This window comes from Scyliorhinus canicula, chromosome 14, assembly GCF_902713615.1.
Source record: "Scyliorhinus canicula chromosome 14, sScyCan1.1, whole genome shotgun sequence".
NCBI classification, from domain to species: domain Eukaryota; kingdom Metazoa; phylum Chordata; class Chondrichthyes; order Carcharhiniformes; family Scyliorhinidae; genus Scyliorhinus; species Scyliorhinus canicula.
The window spans coordinates 60,092,229-60,113,045 of record NC_052159.1 but is presented as its reverse complement, the minus strand read 5'-3'; the positions used below and the strand labels follow the sequence as shown (position 1 = coordinate 60,113,045).

The window sequence follows — 20,817 nt, the reverse complement described above, 5'->3', positions numbered from 1 at the left end:
ACTGGTCTGATTAGTAAGTTTGCAGACGACACAAGGGTAGGTGGAATTGCGGATAGCAATGAGGACTGTCAGAGGATACAGCAGGATTTAGATCGTTTGGAGACTTGGGCGGAGAGATGGCAGATGGAGTTTAATCCGGACAAATGTGAGGTAATGCATTTTGGAAGGTCTAATGCAGGTAGGGAATATATAGTGAATGGTAGAACCCTCAAGAGTATTGAAAGCCAGAGAGATCTAGGTGTACAGGTCCACAGGTCACTGAAAGGGGCAACAAAGGTGGCGAAGGTAGTCAAGAAGGCATACGGTATGCTTGCCTTAATTGGCAGGGGCATTGAGTATAAGAATTAACAAGTCATGTTGCAGCTGTATAGAACCTTAGTTAGGCCACACTTGGAGATAGTGTTCAATTCTGGTCGCCACAGTACCAGAAGGATGTGGAGGCTTTAGCGAGGGTGCAGAAGAGATTTACCAGGATGTTGCCTGGTATGGAGGGCATTAGCTATGAGGAGCGGTTGAATAAACCTGGTTTGTTCTCACTGGAGCGACGGAGGTTGAGGGGCGACCTGATAAATTTACAAAATTATGGCGGGGAGTGGATAGTCAGAGGCTTTTCCCCAGGGTAGAGGGGTCAATTACTAGGTGCGAGGGGCAAGGTTTAAAGGAGACGTACGAGGCAAGTTTTTTTACACAGAGGGTAGTGAGTGCCTGGAACTTGCTGCCGTAGGAGGTGGTGGAAGCGGGGACGATAGTGACAGTTAAGGGACATCTTGACAAATACATGAATAGGATGGGAATAGAGGGATACGGACCCAGGAAGTGCAGAAGATTTTAGTTTAGATGGGCAGCACGGTCGGCACAGGCTTGGAGGGCCGAAGGGCCTGTTCCTGTGCTGTACTTTTCTTTGTTCTTTGTATAATTTCTTTCATGATTTTTTAATCAGTGACACAAAAATTTTTTTATAATTTAGTCATGTTTTGATAAAATGGTCCCAGAGCAATTAACCTTTCATCTAATTGTAGTTAAAATGAAGAAGTAAGTAATTACCGTAGTTATAGTCCGCAAAGGAACATGGACATCCCTCTCCATTTGAGAGAGACAATTGGGTATGGATAACTTGAAGGGCACCACTCCAAAAGCGTGCGGCAAGATGAAGAGGCTTGCCTCCATGAACCACCACAGCCATTACAGGTTTTGCACCCACACCATTAGCATCTTTCTGTATCTCACTCTAGCCTGTTATCTTATTGTAACTTGTCCTTTATTTGCAGTTTGTTACATTGTTGGCCTTGGTGACAGACACGTGCAAAACATCCTCATTGACGAAGAATCTGCTGAACTTGTGCACATAGACTTGGGTGAGCACCTAGTAACTAATTTTATTGATATGCATACCAATAATAATGCAAGTAATGAAACCAAAGTGTTCGAAAAACTCAGCAGTTCTGGCAGTATTTGTGGAGAGAGAAACAGAGTTAATGTTTTGAGTTTAATGTGACTAATGCAAGCTTAATTTGATACTTTACTCTCTTGCTACTATTGCTATATATATATATATGTAATATGTATATAGCATGACGAAAACTATTAATTCTATAATTCATATTTTTAAAAATAAATTTAGAGTACCCAATTCAATTTTTCCAATTAAGGGGCAATTTAGAGTGGCCAATCCACCTAACCTGAACATCTTTGGGTTGCGAGGGTGAAACCCACGCAGACACGGGGGGAATGTGCAAACTACACATGGACAGAGACCCAGGGCCAGGATTCGAACCCGGTCCTCAGTGCCGTAGGCAGAAATGCTAACCACTGTGCCTTGTGCAGCCCCTACATTTCATATTTTTAAAATTTTATTTCATGGTTACTCACTGAAATAATGTTTTCATTGTTCCCCCCCCCCTCCCTCTGAAAATTTGGTGACATAATATGCTGACGTACCACAGTGCCAGGGTGCCACGATTCCCACTGTTGCTAAGGAGACTGACACTTCTCTCCAGGGAGAATGAGGGGGCAGATTACCCAAAACGCTTGCACGCCATGTTGGAAAAGCTTGGAAATAAAATGCAAGAAATTGGAAATGTTGAAACACATAGCTAAGTCAGCAACTGTAGAAAGGGCAGATAAGGTATGCTGTCTTCCATCAAATCATCAGCTGAAATGTGCTGATGAAAGGCTGTGTGTTTGAAGTGTCCATGCCTGTTCTGGGCCTATCCTGGCCACAGAAATGCACCAGAGGGTGAGGAGATAAATATTTTAAATAGGTTAGTTTTTTTTGAGGTAGTGATATGGCAAGTTGTCAAATCCAATAATAAAATCTATGAAGGCTCAGAAAGTTTGACATAAAAGCCCTGAACCAAAGAGAATGTCAACATAAGCATAAAATAGTAGACGTCATAAGATAAAAGTAAAATATGAAAAGGGATAGGCTAAAAAAAGAGAATGTGGTGGACAATCATAAAATATGTGATTTGGGAAAATATACAAGGTGATGTAGCCAAGGATTAGAGCAGGAGCCTTTACTGTTTCTGAACAGTATAAATCTAAATTCAGAAACAAAAGATAAGTTACCAAACTTGCAGATGATACCAACCTGGGAATTCAGTCGGTAATTACATTTGTTGGCTCAGTCTTATAAATGTACCCAGAATTATGGCATGTAAAATTCAAAATAGATGCTTGGAACATCTTGCACATTTGGACAGAAATCTCAGAATTTACTTACTTAATAAATGGTGCCAAACTAAAAGAGAGGTTGAAATAAATCAAGGACTTAACACTGACCTTGTCCAATCATTGTAGGACAGCAGTTGATAAAGCTAATGGAATGCTGTGCAATATTGAAAAGTCAATAACATATAGGATCAATTTTCAAAGTATATGCTTCCAGCGGAAAATCTTCACCCATATTGTTAAATCATGGATAGGGTACCTGCAGTTTCCTGATGCGCGCATCCAGCAGGGTGAGGATTTCCACACAAATCCTTGTCTTAAAAAATAGGCCCTAATACGTCTGGAGCCATCAATCTTTAGTCAATCTGCTTCTTGAATAATATAGTGTTTATTCTAATCTATAATGGGAGAATGTAGATTTCTTTGAGAGGATGAGCTAGGTGGACCAAATTATCTCCCTCTAAGAAAAAAAATGGTGTCCTGTAAATGACATGTTTTTGTTTGGCTGTTTCTCTAACCTACATCCTTTAGATTAGGTGCTGTTGGAATGTATTCCTCCCCATCAGTGCTGGTTAGATTGGATATAGTTTAACATGACAAAGATTGTTACCATTTGCTTAACATCCGTATGTTACCATTGAAAGTAATGGTAATTTATTTCTTTTCAAAGTGACCAATTCTGACCCTATGTACAACTATGTAAAGCAGCAACTATGGAACGTTAAAGGGATGGTCGAGAAACCTGGTTTTATAACTGGTCACAGTTAATGCATACCTCATGCACCTGAACTCCTTGCACATTTCTCTCTTTTAATAGGGGTTGCTTTTGAGCAAGGAAAAATTCTTCCTACTCCAGAGACTGTTCCATTCCGACTAACAAGGGATATAGTAGATGGAATGGGCATCACTGGTGTGGAAGGTGTTTTCAGAAGGTAAGTGCTAGACACTACTTGTGCCAGTTACAATATTTTCCTTAACCTCAATCAGCAAGTTTTTTTTACTGATTAACAGTAATTCTCTATACATTAACCGGCTGATGGATTAAAACGAGATTGCATAACCTTTCCTGTTACATGATCCCAAAGGATACATTGTGTACGGCTAGACGATGGTCTATCATCAAAATGATGAAGCTTTTAATGTGAATTACTTTAATTATAAACTTCAAGAAAACACTTGTGTCTGCAACTCTAGTTGTGCCCCGTGACTGAATTGCTGCTTTGAATTCACAATCGGATTTGAGGAACATTGGCCTGAATATTTTAGGTTGATGGGTTTTTCTTCCCGCCATCTGAAGACTCAGACTGCCCCGCGGTCATTTCACGCTCCCATGAGTTGGCTGCAGGTGGGACTTCTACCCCTCAGTTGGGAGGAAGTCCTGCCATAGAAAGTTGTTAACCAATCTGATTGGCTTGAAGCTCTCCAGTCACTGAAGCAATAAGAGTTGCAGTGGACAGAAGATGAAGTTTAGGAAGATGTCTGAGTCTTGCGTCCTGGGACTGGCCATTTGGGGAGTGGGCAATTGAGGTGTCGGGGGAAAGGCTGGGAGGGGTGTGGGGGAGGGGGAGATCCAGCAGCCACCTGACTAACGGGGGAGTGCGCAGAGCCGAAGGGTGCTTCTGATGGAGATGACACCCATCCAACACCCCTTCCCCTTCCTGCCCAAGGCCTAAGCTTTCCCCACGCCAGGTAAATCCTTCTGCCAGTTTCAAAATTGAGGTTGGGCATGAAAACAGCCTTCAAGTGGCCAATAATGATCTCAAAGTCTCTGCCATTTCCTTGATTCCCATTATTATTCACCCACTAAATGACCAAAGCATACTTCAGCTACTTCCTTTTCATGCAATTGCAAGCTTTTACTGTCTGTTTTTATATTTCTTGCTTGTTTTCTCTCATGCTCTAATTTCTCCCTCTGTTTTTTTAATCATCCTTTTATAGTTTCTAAAATGTTCATACTTTTCTGGGTTACCTTTGCAGCATTATACATCTTTGCTTTCAATTTAGAATCATAGACTCCCGACAGTGCAAACGGGGGGCCATTCGGCCCATCGAATCTGCCCCGACCCTCCAAAAGAGCCCTAAACAGGCCCACAACCCCACCCTATTCCCGTACTAGCCTCCCCGAACAGGCGCCTGAATGTGGCGGCTAGGGGCTTTTCACAGTAACTTTATTGAAGCCTACTTGTGACAATAAGCGATTATTATTATTATTACTATTATTATTCCTGTAACCCAATCTAACCTTATACACAAAGGGGCAAGATCCTGGCCTTGGGTGACTGTCCGTGAGGAGTTTGCTGTTCTCCCCGTGTCTGTGTGGGTTTCCTCCGTTTTCCTCCTATAGTCCAAAGATCTGCAGGTTAGGTGGATTGGCCAGGCTAAATTGCCCCTTAATGTCCAACGGTGTTGGGTGGATCTACGGGGGATAGGGCAGGGGAGTGGGCCTAAGTAGGATGCTCTTTTAGACTCGATGGGCTGATGACTGCCTTTTGCACTGTAGCGATTCTATGGATTTAATGTCGTGTCTACTTAAATTGATCTACCAGATCATTAATTGTACCAATCTCATCCTTTATTAACAGAGCCATGCCTTCTTTTCATTTCTTCTGTCCTTCTGAAATGGCAAATACCTGCGAATATTCAGGTCCCAGCTATGGTGACTTTGCAACCACATCTCTTATGGCCCGCACATCTATTTATTCTATCAATATATCTATTATGTTGCAACAGCTACATTCATTCAGAGAAAGAGCCTTTAATTCTGTTTTCTTTTACCAATTCCCCCCCCCCCCCCCCTCAATTATAATACAATCAGGCATAGTCAACATGTTTTGTGACATTAAAATTGTGTTTGACAAATTTATTAGATTTCTTTGTGGATGTAACAAGTTGGGTGGATAATGTGATGTATTTGGATTTTCAATAGGCATTCAATAAGTTTCAAATCCCAGGATGTTGGTGCTAACATTAGCATGGATAGAGGATTGCTTGCATTTGGATCTTTTTCATAGAATCCCTACAGTGTAGAAGAAGGCCATTTGGCTTATCGAATCTGCACTTACCCTCCGAAAGAGCACCCTACCTAGGCCCACTCATCCACCCTATCCGCGTAACCCTGTGAATTGATCATGGTCAGTCCACCTAACCTGCACTTTGGACTGTGGGAGGAGACAGGAGCACCCGGTGGAAACCCTCGCCGACACTGGGAGAACCCAGGTTCCTGGCACTGTGAGGCAGTAGCGCTAGCCACTGTGCCACCGTGGTTAGCTAACAGAAAGCAGGGAGTCGGGATAAATGGGTCCTTTTTGGGTTGACAAACTCAGAAGTGCCAAAGTATCAGTTCTCTGGCGTCAACTGTTGATAATCGATATTACTCACACTGGCATCTATCTGGCAATGTGGAAGATTGACCAAGTGCGTCCTGTTCACAAAAAGCAGGACAAATCCTACCTACCGATTATTGCCCTATCAATCTACTCTCGAGCATCAGAAATTTGATGGAAGGTGTTTCTGACAGTACTATGAAGCGGCATTTACTCAGCAATAAATACAGTGACTGCAGAAGCAGGTCAGAGGCTGGAAATTCTGCAGCAAGTAACTCTCCTCCTGACCCTGCAAAGCCTGCCCACCATCTACAAGGCACATGTCAGGAGTGTGATGGAATACTTTCCACTTAGCTGGATGAGTGCAGCCCCACCAACATGCAAGAAGCTCAGTATCATCCAGGACAAAGTAGCACTTTCAATGGATGGTAAAGCGGCAGTTTCCTCCGGGTGCTCCGGTTTACTCCCACAGTCCAAAGATGTGCAAGTTAAGTGGATTGGCCATGCTAAATTGCTTGTGTCCAACAATTGGGCAGGGTTATGGGTCGGGGGAGGAGGCTGAGGTTGGGTACTCTTTCAGAGGATTGGTGCAGACTCGATGAGCCAAATGGCCTCCTCCTGCATTGTAGGGTTTCTATGACAACCTTATCACTGCCTTAAACATTCACTTCCTCAACCACCAGGGCACATGGCAGCAGTGCCTATCATCTAAGGATGCACTGCAGTAAAATCACCAAGGCTCCTTTGACAGCACTTTCCAAATTCGTGACCTTTACCACCTCGAAAGAGAAGGGCAGCAGATGCATGGAAACACCAGCACCTGCAGACTCCCCTCTAAGTCTCACACTATCTGACTTGGAATTGGATTGCCATTCCTTCACTGTCACTGGGTCAAAATCCTGAACTCCTCCCTCGCAGCACTGTGGGTGTACCTACAGCATATAGACTGCAGTGGTTCAAGATGGCGGCTCCCCACTGCCTTCTCAAGGGCAATTAGGCTTGGGCAGTAAATGCTGACTTAGCCAGCAATACCAACATCCTATGAAAATATATTAAAGAAGTGACCGAATGTATGGTACAGAAATTTGCTGGCGACACAAAGATAGGTCAAGTAGCAAGTTGTAAGGAGTACACAGAATCTGAAAAGAGATATAGGTAGGGTAAGTGAGTGGGCAAAATTTTGTAGATGGAGTATAATATGGGAACTTAAGAACAAGTCCACTTTGGCACAGGAAGGATAGAAAAGCAGAATTTTATGGAGAGAAACAACAGAAAACCGGTACAACTATGGATAGTAATAGTATGAGAACTACAGAAATTAATATTAATTCACGTGGTTTCCACAGTCCAAGAAATCAAGGTCCAGAGGGTGTATCCATCATGACGGAGTTCATTCCAGATGAGTTTCGGGTTGGTGATAATAACACGACAATCCTTGCAGCAGCATGATGGGCTTTGTGTGTTTAGACTGCTTGACAGAAGGAGGCTACTCGGCCATCGAGTCTGCACCAGCCCTTGGAAAGAGCACCCTACGTAAGCCCACGCCTCCACCCTATCCCAGTAACCCCACCTAACCTTTTGGACATTATGGGGCAATTTAACATGGTCAATCCATCTAAGCTGCACGGGCGCGATTCTCCGCTCCCCACGCCGGGTGGGAGAATCGCGGGAGGGCCCCCCCGACTAATTTCACGACCCCCTGGCGCCCCCTGCAATTCTCCCACCCCCCGCTCGGAAGAATCGCCGCTCGTCGTTTTTCACGGCGACAGGCGATTCTCCGACCCGGATGGGCCGAGCGGCCTGCCGGTCGCGACCGTTTCACGACGGCGGCAACCACACCTGGTCGCTGCCGTCGTGAAATCGCCATGAGATGCCCGTTTTGGGGCTTGTAGGGGGCCTGGTGGGGAATGAGCACCACGACTGTGCTCGGGAGGAGACAGGCCCGCGATCGGTGCCCACCGATCGTCGGGCCGGCGCCTCAATCGGACGCACTATTTCCCCTCCGCCGCCCCTCAACATCAAGCCGCCACATCTTGCGGGGCGGCTGGGAGGGAAAGACGACCACCGCGCATGCGCAGGTTCGAGCTGTCAGACATCATGACGTCAGCCGCGCATGCGCGGGTTGGAGCCGGCCAACCTGCACATGCGCAGCTGATGTCACATAGGCGCCGCCGTTGCGTCATTCTCGGCGCGCCGCCCTGCGGCCAAGAGTTACGGAGCGCCGCTCATAGCCCCGCCGGGAGGGGAGAATAGGGGGCGAGGAGCAGCCTCCGAGGCCGTCGTGAAACTCAGCCGAATTCACGACGGCCCTCCCGATTTTTCCCGGGAGCGGAGAATTCCGCCCCACGTCTTTGGACTGTGGGAGGAAACTAGAGCATCCAGAGAAAACCCACGCAGACACAAGAGAGAGCAAACCCCACACAGACAGTCACTCGAGGCCGGAATTGAACATGGGTCCCTGAAGCTGTGGGGCAGCAGTGCCACCATGTCGCGTGATCAGAGACTTTTAAAATCAAACAGGCTTTGAGGAGTTGAGAGATGATAACAGTTGCTTGCTCAGCCAGGCTGCTGGATGTCTTTCCAGTTGGTGTTAAAACAGCATGCAGAGGATTTTTCAGTTCTCAAAGGAATATAGAGATTTCAAAATGGTCACACCAGTCATGGACCTTTCTCCACAATGATTTCAAAAGGGATGTTTATTCAGTGTCAGGAACTGGTTAACATCCCAGTCATTAGCTTTTGAATGTGTTACCATCCATATTGAGGGTCTTGTGTTGGGAAGTTATTGTCAAGGCAAACCTTCTGACTCTGCTAGATGGGCAAGCTTATCAAGGTACACATGATGTCCTTTATCCCCTTATGAAATGGACCTGGTGGGTCCCAAGTGTGAGAATAGTCTATTAACAGCTCTGCAATAATAATGAACTCTGATCTGCAAGTCCCTGGTTTCAGGATTGCAAAGGTCTATACATTGAGGACTGAAGTTTCACAGACTGAGGGTCAGTCCTGTGGTTATGTGACTTGTAGCCATTTTTTGGTTAATCAGAAAGTCTATCTTAAAAATAGCAAAATCAACACAGTTTTGATATATGTGCAGTTCTTGGTATTTCTTTAAATGTCTTATTGACCTTCATGTTGTTCATGGGATCGTTGGGCATAATAGGTTAGTATTGAGGGATGGAATATTTTTTCACTTTTTAAAGAATTCATTCATAGGATGTGGGTGTCGCTGGCTAGGCCAATATGTGTTGCCCTTGAGAAGGTAGTGGTGAGCTACCTTGAACCACTGCAGTCCATGGGGTGTAAATACACCCACAGTACTGTTAAGGTGGAAGTTCCAGGATTTTGACCCAGTGATAGTGAAGGAAAGGCGATAGAACCATAGAAAGATTATATATTTTTTCATGCTATATTCCCAAGTCGGATGGTGAGTGGCTTGGAGGGGATCTATCAGATGGTGGTATTCCCATGTACCTGTGTGAATTGCGCTTTCACATAGCCGTCCGTCAGTCCAGAAGTAAAACACTCGAACACGTCAGTAACGAATATTCGTTTATTCACGGCCGGGACAAATCTCTAAGTAGTCGGGGAACCACCTTCGAGAAGTGCCAAAGTCCCAAAATATGGACTGTCTCTTTATACAAACACAGCTTAGAGGTGGTCCCCTTAAATTCCTAGATACACCAATGATTTGGCAAGGATCCAGAACATGTGCTTATATGGAATTATTATCCTACGGTAGGCTGGTGACTATGATGCAACTGCTGCTGCTAACGGTTTTTCTTATCCTATCTGTCCCTCAGGTCCAACTTCCTTATCTCCTTCCCTCTCATGCTCCTGAGTCAGCTCTTTCACATTCCAATGTCCCTTGTCTCAGTCGACAAGGTTTTAAACACTCATCTTTGCTGTCTCTGTATTAACAGATACAGAGTTCTGCTCTCATTTCATTCCCTCAACCCTTTAACATATTTTTACTTGAGGATCACAGATATATTTCAGACCCTTAATATTACATACAGCAAGGTTATAACAAGACGATAAATGAAATCCACTTCCACACCTGCTGACCTTGTCCTTCTCGGTGGTATCAATCATGTGTTTGGAACCTGATATCTAAGGAGCCTTGGTGAGTTCCTGCAGTGTATCTTGTAGATGGTACACATGGCTGCTTCTGTTCATCGGTTGTGTAGGGATTGATTGTTTGTGGATAGGGTGCCAATCAAGAAGGCTGTTTTGTCCTGCATGGTTGTAGTTGGAGCTGCACTCAACCAGGCAAGTGGAGAATATTCCATCATACTCCTAACTTGTGCCTTGTAGATGGTGGACAGGCTTAGGGGAGTCGGGAGGTGAGTTACTCACTGCAGGATTCCTAACCTCTGTCCTGCCACTGTATTTATATTAGTCCAGTTCAGTTCCTGGTGAATGGTAACTCTACTGGAGGATTCAGTGATGGTAATGTCATTGAACGTCAAGGGGCGATGTTTATATTCTCTCTTGTTGGAGATGGTCATTGCCTGGCACTTGTGAGGTGTGAATGTTACTTATCACTTGTCAGTCCAAACCTGGATATTGTCTCGGTCTTGCTGCTGTATCTGAGGAGTTGCAAATAGAGCTGAGCATTGTAAAATCATCAGCGAATATCCTCACTTTTGATCTTCTGATGGAAGGAAGGAAGCAGCTGGAGAGGGTTTGGACTAGGATACTACCCTGAGGAACTCCTGCAGAGATGTCCTCGAACTGAGATGATTGAACTCCAACAACCATATCCATCTTCCTTTGTGTTTGATATGACTCCAATCAATGGACTGTTTTCTCCCTAATTCCCATTAACTCCAGTTTAGCTCGGACTCCTTGATGCCATCCTCGGTCAAATTCTGCCTTGATGTCAAGGGCAGTCACTCTTACCTCACACCTGGAGTTCAGTTCTTGTGACCATGTTTGAACAAAGGCTGTAATTATGCCAGGAGCTGAGTGGCCCTAGGGGAACCCAAACTGAGTGCCAGTGAGCAGGATATTGCTAAATAAGTGCTACTTGATAGCACTGTTGATGACCTCTTCCATCATTTCATTGATGATCGAGAGTAGACTGATGAGGTGGTAATTGGCCGGTTTGGATTTGTCCTATTTCTTGTGTACAGGACATAGCTGGACAATTTTCCACATTGCTGGGTAGATGCCAGTGTTGTTCCTGTACTGGAACAGCTTGGCTCGGGGCACAGCAAGCTATGGAGAAGAGGTCTCCAGTGCTATTGCCAGAATGTTGTCAGGGCCCATAGCTTTTTAGTATCCAGCACCTTCAGCCGTTTTTTAATATTTTGTGAAATGAATCGAATTGACTGAAGATTGGCCTCTGTGATGTTGGGGACTTCTAGAGATGCGGAGATGGATCATCCACTCTTCACTTCTGGCTGAAGGCTCCACCACTTTGTATTAAGGGTTCAACATTTTCAAGATTGTCGTAGTAAATCCTGGATCTGAACAATGTACAGTGCCCCCTTTTCTGTCCAGCATTTGATACGGTGTCTCGAAAATGTATCTTCCACTGCACTCCTGTGAATTCCCAATTTTGTTTATTGTTGTATCTGCCGAATTCTCAAATACTTTGTCCAGTATTTTAATCAAAGTTTTACTCAGAGGTCTTTAATAGCGAGGAGAACAAAGGACCAGCAAAAGTATAATTGGGCAGCATGGTAGCACAGTTGTTTCTTAGCGCCAGGGATCCGGGTTCGATTCTCGGCTTGGGTCACTGTCTGTGCGGAGCCTGCATGGGTTTCCTCCAGGTACTCAGATTTCCTCCCACAAGTCCCGAAAGACGTGCCTGTTAAGTGAATTGGACATTCTGAATTCTCCCTCAGTGTACCCAAATAGGCGCCATAGTGTGGTGACTAGGGGATTTTCACAGTAACTTCATTGCAGTGTTATTATAAGCCTGCGTGTGACACTAATTAGATTATTATTATTAATTCAACGATCTTTAATAAAGATAACCCATATATTAACCCAAAATATGTAATACAAGAAACACCCAAGATTTGGTTATACTACCCACAAAGATGGCTTGGTTGAATGATGGGTCCGATTCTTGAGCCCCTCTGGTCTGTCACCACAAAAGTGAATCTCTGTGGCAGCTTCTTCCTTCCTTCCTCAGATGTCTCGATTGTCTCTGCCTGGAGTCTTCGCTGCTGATGTGCCTTGGGTGCCTTTTTATCCCCTCCCTCTCCCTTCACGTCCTTTTGCCATTTCCTCTGGTTTTCTTCCAATGAAGCCTCGGGAGGGGCTGGTTGATGACTGACAGGACATCTGAGCCCGCCTCACATAGAACATACAGTGCAGAAGGAGGCCATTCGGCCCATCGCGTCTGCGCCGACCCACTTAAGCCCTCACTTCCACCCTATCCCCGTAACCCAATAACCCCTCTTAACCTTTTTGGACACGAAGGTCAATTTATCATGGCCACTCCACCTAACCTGCATGTCTTCGGACTGTTGGAGGAAACCGGAGCACCTGGAGGAAACCCACACAGACACGGGGAGAACGTACGGACTCCGCACAGACAGTGACCCAGCGGGGAATTGAACCTGGGACCCTGGCGCTGTGAAGCCACAGTGCTATCCACTTGTGCTACTGTGCTGCCCATGTCTGGTGGTGTGGGCTGCACATAACCTGTTCCCATAGAAGGTAACAGCAGAAACTCTGGGTGCCCAAAAGTCTGGCTCGATCTGGGCTACTGTCAATAGGGTGCGATGATCTTCTGATGGGTGATTGACAGGTGTGTTCCAGACATGTTTCTGGCAGTTAGTCTGTGGGTTGTGTTTTTTCCTTTGGTCAAGTCTGAATTCCCAACAGCCTGCCTGAGATTTGACTGCAGTTTGATTTAAAGTAACCAATCCTTTAATTTAAAATATCTAATTTAATCAGGCTCAAACCTAAATCCTGTCAGGTTACCACAATATTAACAATTATAGGAGCACTTAAGATTGCAAATTGATGGCAAGTTAGAGTGTACTTTGTTGTCAATTATTTTTGTGTATGAAACTTGCAAGCAGCAAGTAATAATTCATTGCACTCTGGATTAAACTTGTGCTGTGTCCCCATTAACATTTTCTGTCCTCTTACCCTTCAGATGTTGTGAAAAGACAATGGAGGTTATGCGAAGTTCCCAAGAAGCCTTACTAACTATTGTCGAGGTAACTTGTCTTTATCAAACTTATGTCCATCTCCCCATTGAACAGATGCTAAATGAATGTGCAAGTAATTGGTATACTTTGACTTTCACCCTCGCTTCAAACACCAAATGCAAGGATTTATTTTTGTCTAAGATTGAGTCCGACTGTTCAGTTCCCCATCCTTCAGCCTCAAAACTGCTATTCGTTTCAAGTCAGGATTTGAGCATTTTCTACTCCATCTTACTCCCATTCCACCCTCTTCAATCTTCACTCATCATGAGAGCAACCTCTTGCTCTTGTCCACGATGGTTGATCAGAAATTTACCTTTCAATGCTTCTCCCTTCATTCAGCTTCAACAAATTATCCTGACATGGTTTGTTCATATCCAACCAAGCACGGCAAATTTCCAGCAAATGTTTTTCTTTCCTCACCTGTATCTTCACCTTTTGGATCCCCCCAAAATCTAATGGTGACTTACTTCATCTTTCTTACCTACATATTTCTTCCTTAGTAATATCATCCACAAGCCTATGGGCAGCTTTTGCATGCTTACTGATGATTCGCAGCTCTACCTATCAATCACTTATTTTGGCTCCTTGACTGCCTTTGTATTTTCCATGATCCTGTTTGTCATAAAATACTTCACAAGTTATAATTTTCCTCAGCTCAACATTGTGAGGATATAATCATCTTTAGCCCCATCGCACTCTCCACTCCATTGCCGCTGAAGCCAACCTACACCCTAGCAACATGCTCAGGCAGATCATTTGCACTTTTGTCCCCTGTTTTGTCTTGGGATGAACTTTACATCCCACTCAACACCAAGAGTGTTTGCTTCCACTTTCATAACTTTGCCCATCTCCACTACTACCTCAAAACCACTGCCTTCATCATCACCAAATTTGAATACTCCAACAATCTTTTCTCTACTCTTCGATCATCCACCATCAGCAAACTCCAATTTATCCAAAACTACCACACATATCCTGTCACACCATGGAAGTATCGGGAGGCACTCTTTCCCCCCACCACCCCTCTTGCAATGCCCACTTCAGTGACCCCGGGAAAGTGCCAGGAGGCACAATGCCCAATCCTGGCCCCCAACCATGGGGTCTTCAGGCAACTCCATACCCTCGATATGTTCATCGCGACTGGTTTTCCACCTCTGCCATGTCAAAAATAATTTAAAACCCATCTCCACAAATATCCCTATCCTAAATAATGTAGGAACCCCGCACATGTGGGCAAAAGACAAGGCTGAAACATTCGCAATAATGTTCTGTCTTGGGAGTGTCCCTTTAAGAAATGTCTTTGTCTTATCACATGGCTTCAGTGATGTTATTGTATGGGTGGAGCTGGGCTGTGGCTCTGAGTTTTACTTTCGCTTTGAGTTTTGGACTGGTTTGAACTGCACAGGTGGAAAGAAGTGTCTACATTTTAAAAGCTGTTTTCAGACTGCTTGATAACTTAAAAGAGATAATTGCTTTCTGGAAGGAAAACCTGCTGTTTGGAAAGGAGAACAAGAATATCAATAACAAGTCTTATACCAGTAAGAATGCTGTGTGCTGGGCCACACCTTTGAAAAGTGGTTTCTGGTTTTACTTGGATTTTTTTATTGAATTGGAACAGTTAAGGGTGAATTCATTAAGAGTTATACATAGATTCCTGTAGCTGTGTGGGGTCTTTATGTTTGTAGTTGATAAGAATTCTTACTGTGTGTGTTTATACAAATGTTAACTAAATTCGTAGAATAACGCTTGTTTTTTGATTAATAGCACCAAAGAACTGTTGAGGCTCTATTGAAAGGCAGGCTCTTGTGCTCATCGTAACCAAAATCAACAAACAGTTTTAGGTCAGGTGAACTCCACAGTATACTTTGGAGTTTTCTAAACCCTGGCCCATAACACTTCAGCTAGAAATACCGAGTGGATGATCCATCTTGGTCTCCTCCAGGGGTGCCCAGCATCACAGGTACCAATTCGATTCACCCCACAAGATTTCAAGAAACAGCTGAAGACATTGGATACTGCAACGGCTATGGGCCTTGACAATATTTCGGCAATGGTACTGAAGTCTTGTGCCCCAGAACTTGCCACACCCCAGCCAAGCTGTTCCAGTACAGCTACAAGGCTGGCATCTACCCGGCAATGTGGGAAATTGCCCAGGTATACCCTGTACACAAGAAACAGGACAAATCCAACCCAGCCAATTACTGCCCTATCAGTCTATTCTCCATCATCAGCAAAGTGATGGAAGGAGTCATCAACAGTGCTATCAAGCTGCACTTACTCGGCAATAACCTGTGCATGGACACTCAGTTTGGATTATGCCATGGTCACTCAGCTCCTGACCTCATTACAGCCTTGGTGCAAACATGGACAAAAGAGCTAAATGCCAGAGGTGAGGTGAGAGTGATTGCCCTTGACATCAAAGCAAAAGTTGATCAAGTATGGCATCAAGGAGCCCTAGCTAAACTGGAGTCAATGGGAATCAGGTGGAAAACTGTCCACTGGTTGGAGTCAAATCTGGCACAAAAGAAGATGGTTGTGGTGGTTGGAGGTCAATCATCTCGGCTCAGGACATCCTCAGGGTAGTGTTCTCGGGCTAACCATTTTCAGCTGCTTCATCAATAACCTCTCTTCCATCATAAGGTCAGGAAGTGGGGAAGTTTGCAGTGGAAACAGCGGTGCTTATCACGTTGAAAACCCTGACGAGTGTGATGGCGCAGGAGCAGGAAACGTTCAGAAATTGGATGAATGGTATATTTGAGCGGCAAGGCAGGGATCTGAAGGAGTCATTCAAAACCACCGTCAAGGAGGTGCTGGGCCCGCTCAGGGAGCAGCTTGGCAAAACTGCCAGGGCTGAGAGGGAGCAGGGTGAGACGTTAAAGGGTGTTGAGGAGACCCGGTCGAACCACAAAGACCGATGCACATTCGGTTTCATTGGAGGCTGAAATGCAGATTCTGGCAGATAGAAACGAGGACCTGAAAGCCAAGGTTGATGATATGGAGAACAGGTCGAGGCACATGAACCTCGTGGACTTGCTGGAGATTGTGGAGGGTGCGACGCCGATCAAATATTTTTCGCCGATGTTTTCTCAGTTGGTGGACGGAGATGAGGTGTTTGCTACGCCGAAATTAGATAAGGCGCACCGAGCCCTGTGACAGAAGCCGAGGCCGAACGAGCCATCACGTGCGGCAATACGTGATAGTGGTAGGTGTTTTGGAAGGAAAACCAGCTGTACCGGTAGCGTAAGTGCCCCAAATTGGGATGATGTGTCGCTCATGAAGCGGTTGGTAGTTGCAGTAACAGACCTGGGCAGGGACATTGGGACAGGCGTTCATCTCACTACTCTTGGAGATTGACAAAGACCTCACGGAGTGTGGGTCATACTGTCCGATCTCCATGTTGAACGTAGATGCCAAATTGGTGGCCATGGGGTTGGGTGTAAGAATGGAGTCGTGCTTCCCAGAGGTGATAGGGGAAGATCAGATGGTGTTCGTGAAGGGGCTAAACTTGTCTGCGACTGCGCACCAGTTCGTTAATGTGGTGCTTACACCTGCACCGTTGGCCTGCTTTGTTCTAGTCTCCTCTGGCACCGGTGTGTCTGCTTTAGTATCGTTTAACTAAATGGTTACTCTTTTGTCCCCGGAGATGACTCATTGGTACGGTTATGGCTTTGCAGTATCGGTCTTGTCTGGGAGCTACAGCTCCAATCAACAGACAAACCTTGCACCAGCTTGCTTTCTCAGCATTGTCCATTTTCCCTGTATTCTTTGCAAAGTGTCCATTTTGTAATCGGAACATGGCCACCCCAGGTGGCTACAGATGGCCCTCTGGGTACAGATGGAATCAGAGTCAGTTAGGGAGATGAGTTTGGGTGCGTTGGTAATGGCACCACTTCCAGTGGCGTTGACGGAATATTCAGCAAATCCAGTGGTGGCGGCCACACTTAAAATCTGGAGGCAGCTCTGCCAGCATTTTGAAATGAGAGCAGCCTCACGGCTGCCCGCATTTGTACTAATCACCTGTTTGAGCTGGCAAGGCTGGATGTCACATTTAGTGCATGGAGGGAAAACAGTTGGAAAAGTGGGTGATCTGTTCTTGGCGGGGATGGGGTGGTTCGCCAGTTTGGAGAAGTTAAAGTATGGGCTTGTGAATGTGGGTGGGTTCAGGTACCTACCAGGTGTGGAGCTGGGTTAAGCGCTTGTTGCCAGCCCTCCCGGTGGTACAGCCATCTACCTTGTTGGAGCGGAATTTATTCAGTGCGGGATCGGTGGAGGGTAGTACATCCGGAATGTACCAGCGAATAGTGGGAGAAGGATAGTTCGCTTGAGGGGGTGAAGGCGAAATGGGGAGACGAGTCAGAGACAAACCTGGAGGATGGAGTGTGGTGTGAGGCATTGAGGAGGGTGAATGCGTTATTGTCTTGCACAAGGCTAAGCAATATTCAGTTCAAAGTAATTTTTCGATCACACCTTACCGAAGCAAGGATGAGCTGCTTTTTTGAAGGAACGGAGGACAGATGCGAGTGCTGTTTGAGGGGGCCCATACAACATTCATATATGTTATGGTCGTGCGCCAAGCTGGTAGAGTTTTGGGGGGCCTTTTTTGACACCATGTCAGCAATCCTGAATGTAGAGGTGGAACCTTGCCCACTGATGGCGGTTTTTGGGGTCTTCGATGTGCCTGAACTGTGGATGGGGCATGGGCCTTTCTTCTTTGGTGGCATGGAGACGCATCCTGTTGGGATGGAGGCTGGTGGCACCACCGAAGGTTACGGCATGGATAGGTGATTTCTTGGAGTTTGTGCACCTCAAGAATGTCAAATACAAGTAAAGGGATGGATTGAGGGGTTCCATCGTAGATGGCAACCATTTATAATATACTTTAAAGAATTGGTCACTACCAGATGTTAGGAGTGTTGTGGCGGTGCTGGCACTGGACTGGGCTGAGCACAGTAAGAAGTCTCACAACCCAGGTTAAAATCCAACAGGTTTATTTGAAATCACAAGCTTTCGGAGCGCTGCTCCTTCAGGAGAAGTGGAGGCAGGTTCATAATCACAACATATATATATATAGGAGAGACACAATTGCAAGATAATTATAGATTGGAATGTAAAGAATAGTTGGAATGTGAGTCTTTACAGGAACAAACAGTGTGAGTGGAGTGGGTGATAATCATAGGTAAACGAGGTGTAAATTGTCTCAAGCCAGGACAGTTAGTAGGATTCTGCAAACTCGGGCCGCATGGTGGGGTTACATGTAGTGTGACATGATCCCGGTTGAGGCTGTCCTCATGCGTGCGGAACTTGGGTACCAGTTTTTGATTCGCGATTCCGCGTTGTCTTCTGTCTTGAAAGAAAGCCACCTTGGAGAATGTTTACCCAAAGACCTGAGGCTGAATGTCCTTTACTGCTGAAGTGTTTGCCAACTGGAAGGAAACAACATTCCTGCCGGGCAATTGTTGCGCGGTGTCTGTTCATCCGTTGTCATAGCGCATGCATGGTCTCGCCAATGTACCACATGCATGGTCTCGCCAATATACCACATGCATGGTCTCGCCAATATACCACATGCATGGTCTCGCCAATATACCACATGCATGGTCTCGCCAATGTACCACGCCTTGGGCCATGCTTTCCTGCAGCGTATGAGGTACACAACGTTGGCTGAGTCGCATGAGTATGTACCGCGTACCAGGTAGGTAATGTTCTCATGTGTGATTGTAGTATCCATATCGATGATCTGGCATGTCTTGCCGAGGTTGCCGTGCAGGGTTGTGTGCTGTCGTAACTGTTCTCCTGAAGGCTAGATAGGTTGCTGCTAACAACAGTCTGTTTGAGGTTAGGCAAGTAGTGAAGGTGTGGGAATGGCCATAGCAAGATGTTCGTCCTCATTGATTATGTGTTGAAGGCTCCAAAGGAGATGTTGTAGTTTCTTCACTCCGGGGAAGTACTGGACGACGAAGGGTACTCTGTCGGTCGTGTCCCGTTTTGTCTTCTGAGGAGGTTGATTGCATTTTTCGCTGTAGCGAGTCGGAACAGTTGATTGATGAGTTGAGCGCTATATCCCGCTCTTATGAGGGTGCCTGTAGGTGTCTGTCGCATTCCTCCTCATCCGAGAAGATCCTGTGTATACGGAGGGCTTGTGCGTAGAGGATTGCTTCTTTAACGTGTTTAGGGTGGAAGCTGGAGATGTGAAGCATCGTGAGGTTATTTGCGGAAGAGTGAAGTGCTAGAGTGTCCATCCTTGATGGCGATACATGTGTCCAAGAATGCAACCGATTCTGGAAAGTAGTCCATGGTGAGTCTGATGGTGGGATGGAACTTGTTGACGTTATTGTGTAGTCGTTTCAGTGATCCTTTGCCACGAGTAGAAAGCAAGAAAATTGTAGTCAATGCATCTAGTGTATAGAGTCGGTTGAAAGTCCCGTGCGGCGAAGAGGTCTTGCTCGAACTTGTCAAGAAGATGTTTGGGGGGGGGGGGGGGGGGGGGGTGTTTATTCGTTGTGTGTGGGGGAGAGGAGGGGGGTAGTTTGGGTCGAGGGGAGGCAAGGGTGAGTATTTTCTAAATTGTGTTTGTGTCTTTTGTCAACTTTTATCTGAAATGTTAAAAAATTCAAGAAAGATTATTTCCAAAAAGTGTGTTGGCCACATCGCTTCATTCAGTTCTGACATGGCACACCCTGACTATAAGAATGTGAGCATGGGCGTGCCTTGCATGCTGCAGAAACTTGCAGAATGGGAAGATTGGCACCAAACAGCCTCTAATGCTTTGGCTCATGATTGCCATTTTGCATCACACAAGTCTTGACCCCTTTCTTAATTACTGCGATCTGAACACACAAAGCTCTACTTGGAGAAGTCAAGACTTGGTATCTTTATTACTAACTAGCCATTGAAGTTTATCCTGTGTGAGGCACCTGCGCCTCAAGGAGCTGGTGGCTGAACTCTGCCACCACCTACAACCAGACCTGCAGCTGCACAGCAGGGCAAAGGCAGCATTGTCTGTGTCTATCAAGATCATCGTCATCCTAAATTTCTATGCAAGTGTATTTTCATTCAGGGGCAAGTGACATTAGCAATATAGAATCATAGAATCACTACAGTGCAGAAGGAGACCATTCGGTCTATCGTGTCTGCATCGACCCTTTTTCCTGACCTAGCCCTATGCCCCCACCCTTTCCCTCTTCACTCCAGATGGCCTGTCCATGATTAGATACTGAGACTAGGGTTCCCCAGAGATGTCCCCAAATTGCAATTGCTCACAATTCCTTTCCTTTCCCTTCAATACATCTTCTGCACAGCATTACCATGTACTCTTGGCTAAAATGCTGGAATAAAAGCTACAGACAATAAATCACTCCATAACAATTATAGCGAACAACTTTTGCATGTCCTTGTGCTCCTGCATAGTGCAATCCCAAGGCTGGTGAAAGGCTGTTGAGTTTCACTGGGGGTGATCTGCAGATAGCCTGTAAGACAACTTCAAGCAGTTCTGTACCCTGTATTCATTTGAGGGGCTGTCCAAATTTGAATATCTAGGGATGTGGATTTCATCTTTCACGATGTTAATTTCATTCTGGCCCTAACTGAGTCCAACAACATTGATGTCATCAAGCAGGTTAAACAGCTTGTCAGTTGAAACATTCTCA

At 45.5% G+C, this 20,817-nt stretch overlaps 1 protein-coding gene across 3 annotated transcripts in view; it reads left to right on the top strand.

The window, feature by feature from the left end:
- The window catches only part of atm (ATM serine/threonine kinase), a 215,734-nt gene that overhangs the window by 185,260 nt on the left and 9,657 nt on the right, over nt 1-20,817 (top strand). For 2 of the 3 annotated variants that reach the window (XM_038818310.1, XM_038818311.1), the window contains exons 59-61: nt 1,269-1,355; nt 3,488-3,602; nt 13,117-13,180. In XM_038818310.1, coding sequence (XP_038674238.1) covers nt 1,269-1,355; nt 3,488-3,602; nt 13,117-13,180 — 266 coding nt within the window. Of the gene's footprint in view, nt 1-1,268; nt 1,356-3,487; nt 3,607-13,116; nt 13,181-20,817 lie in introns of those variants that run through there. The other variant, XM_038818312.1, reaches the window with a different exon arrangement.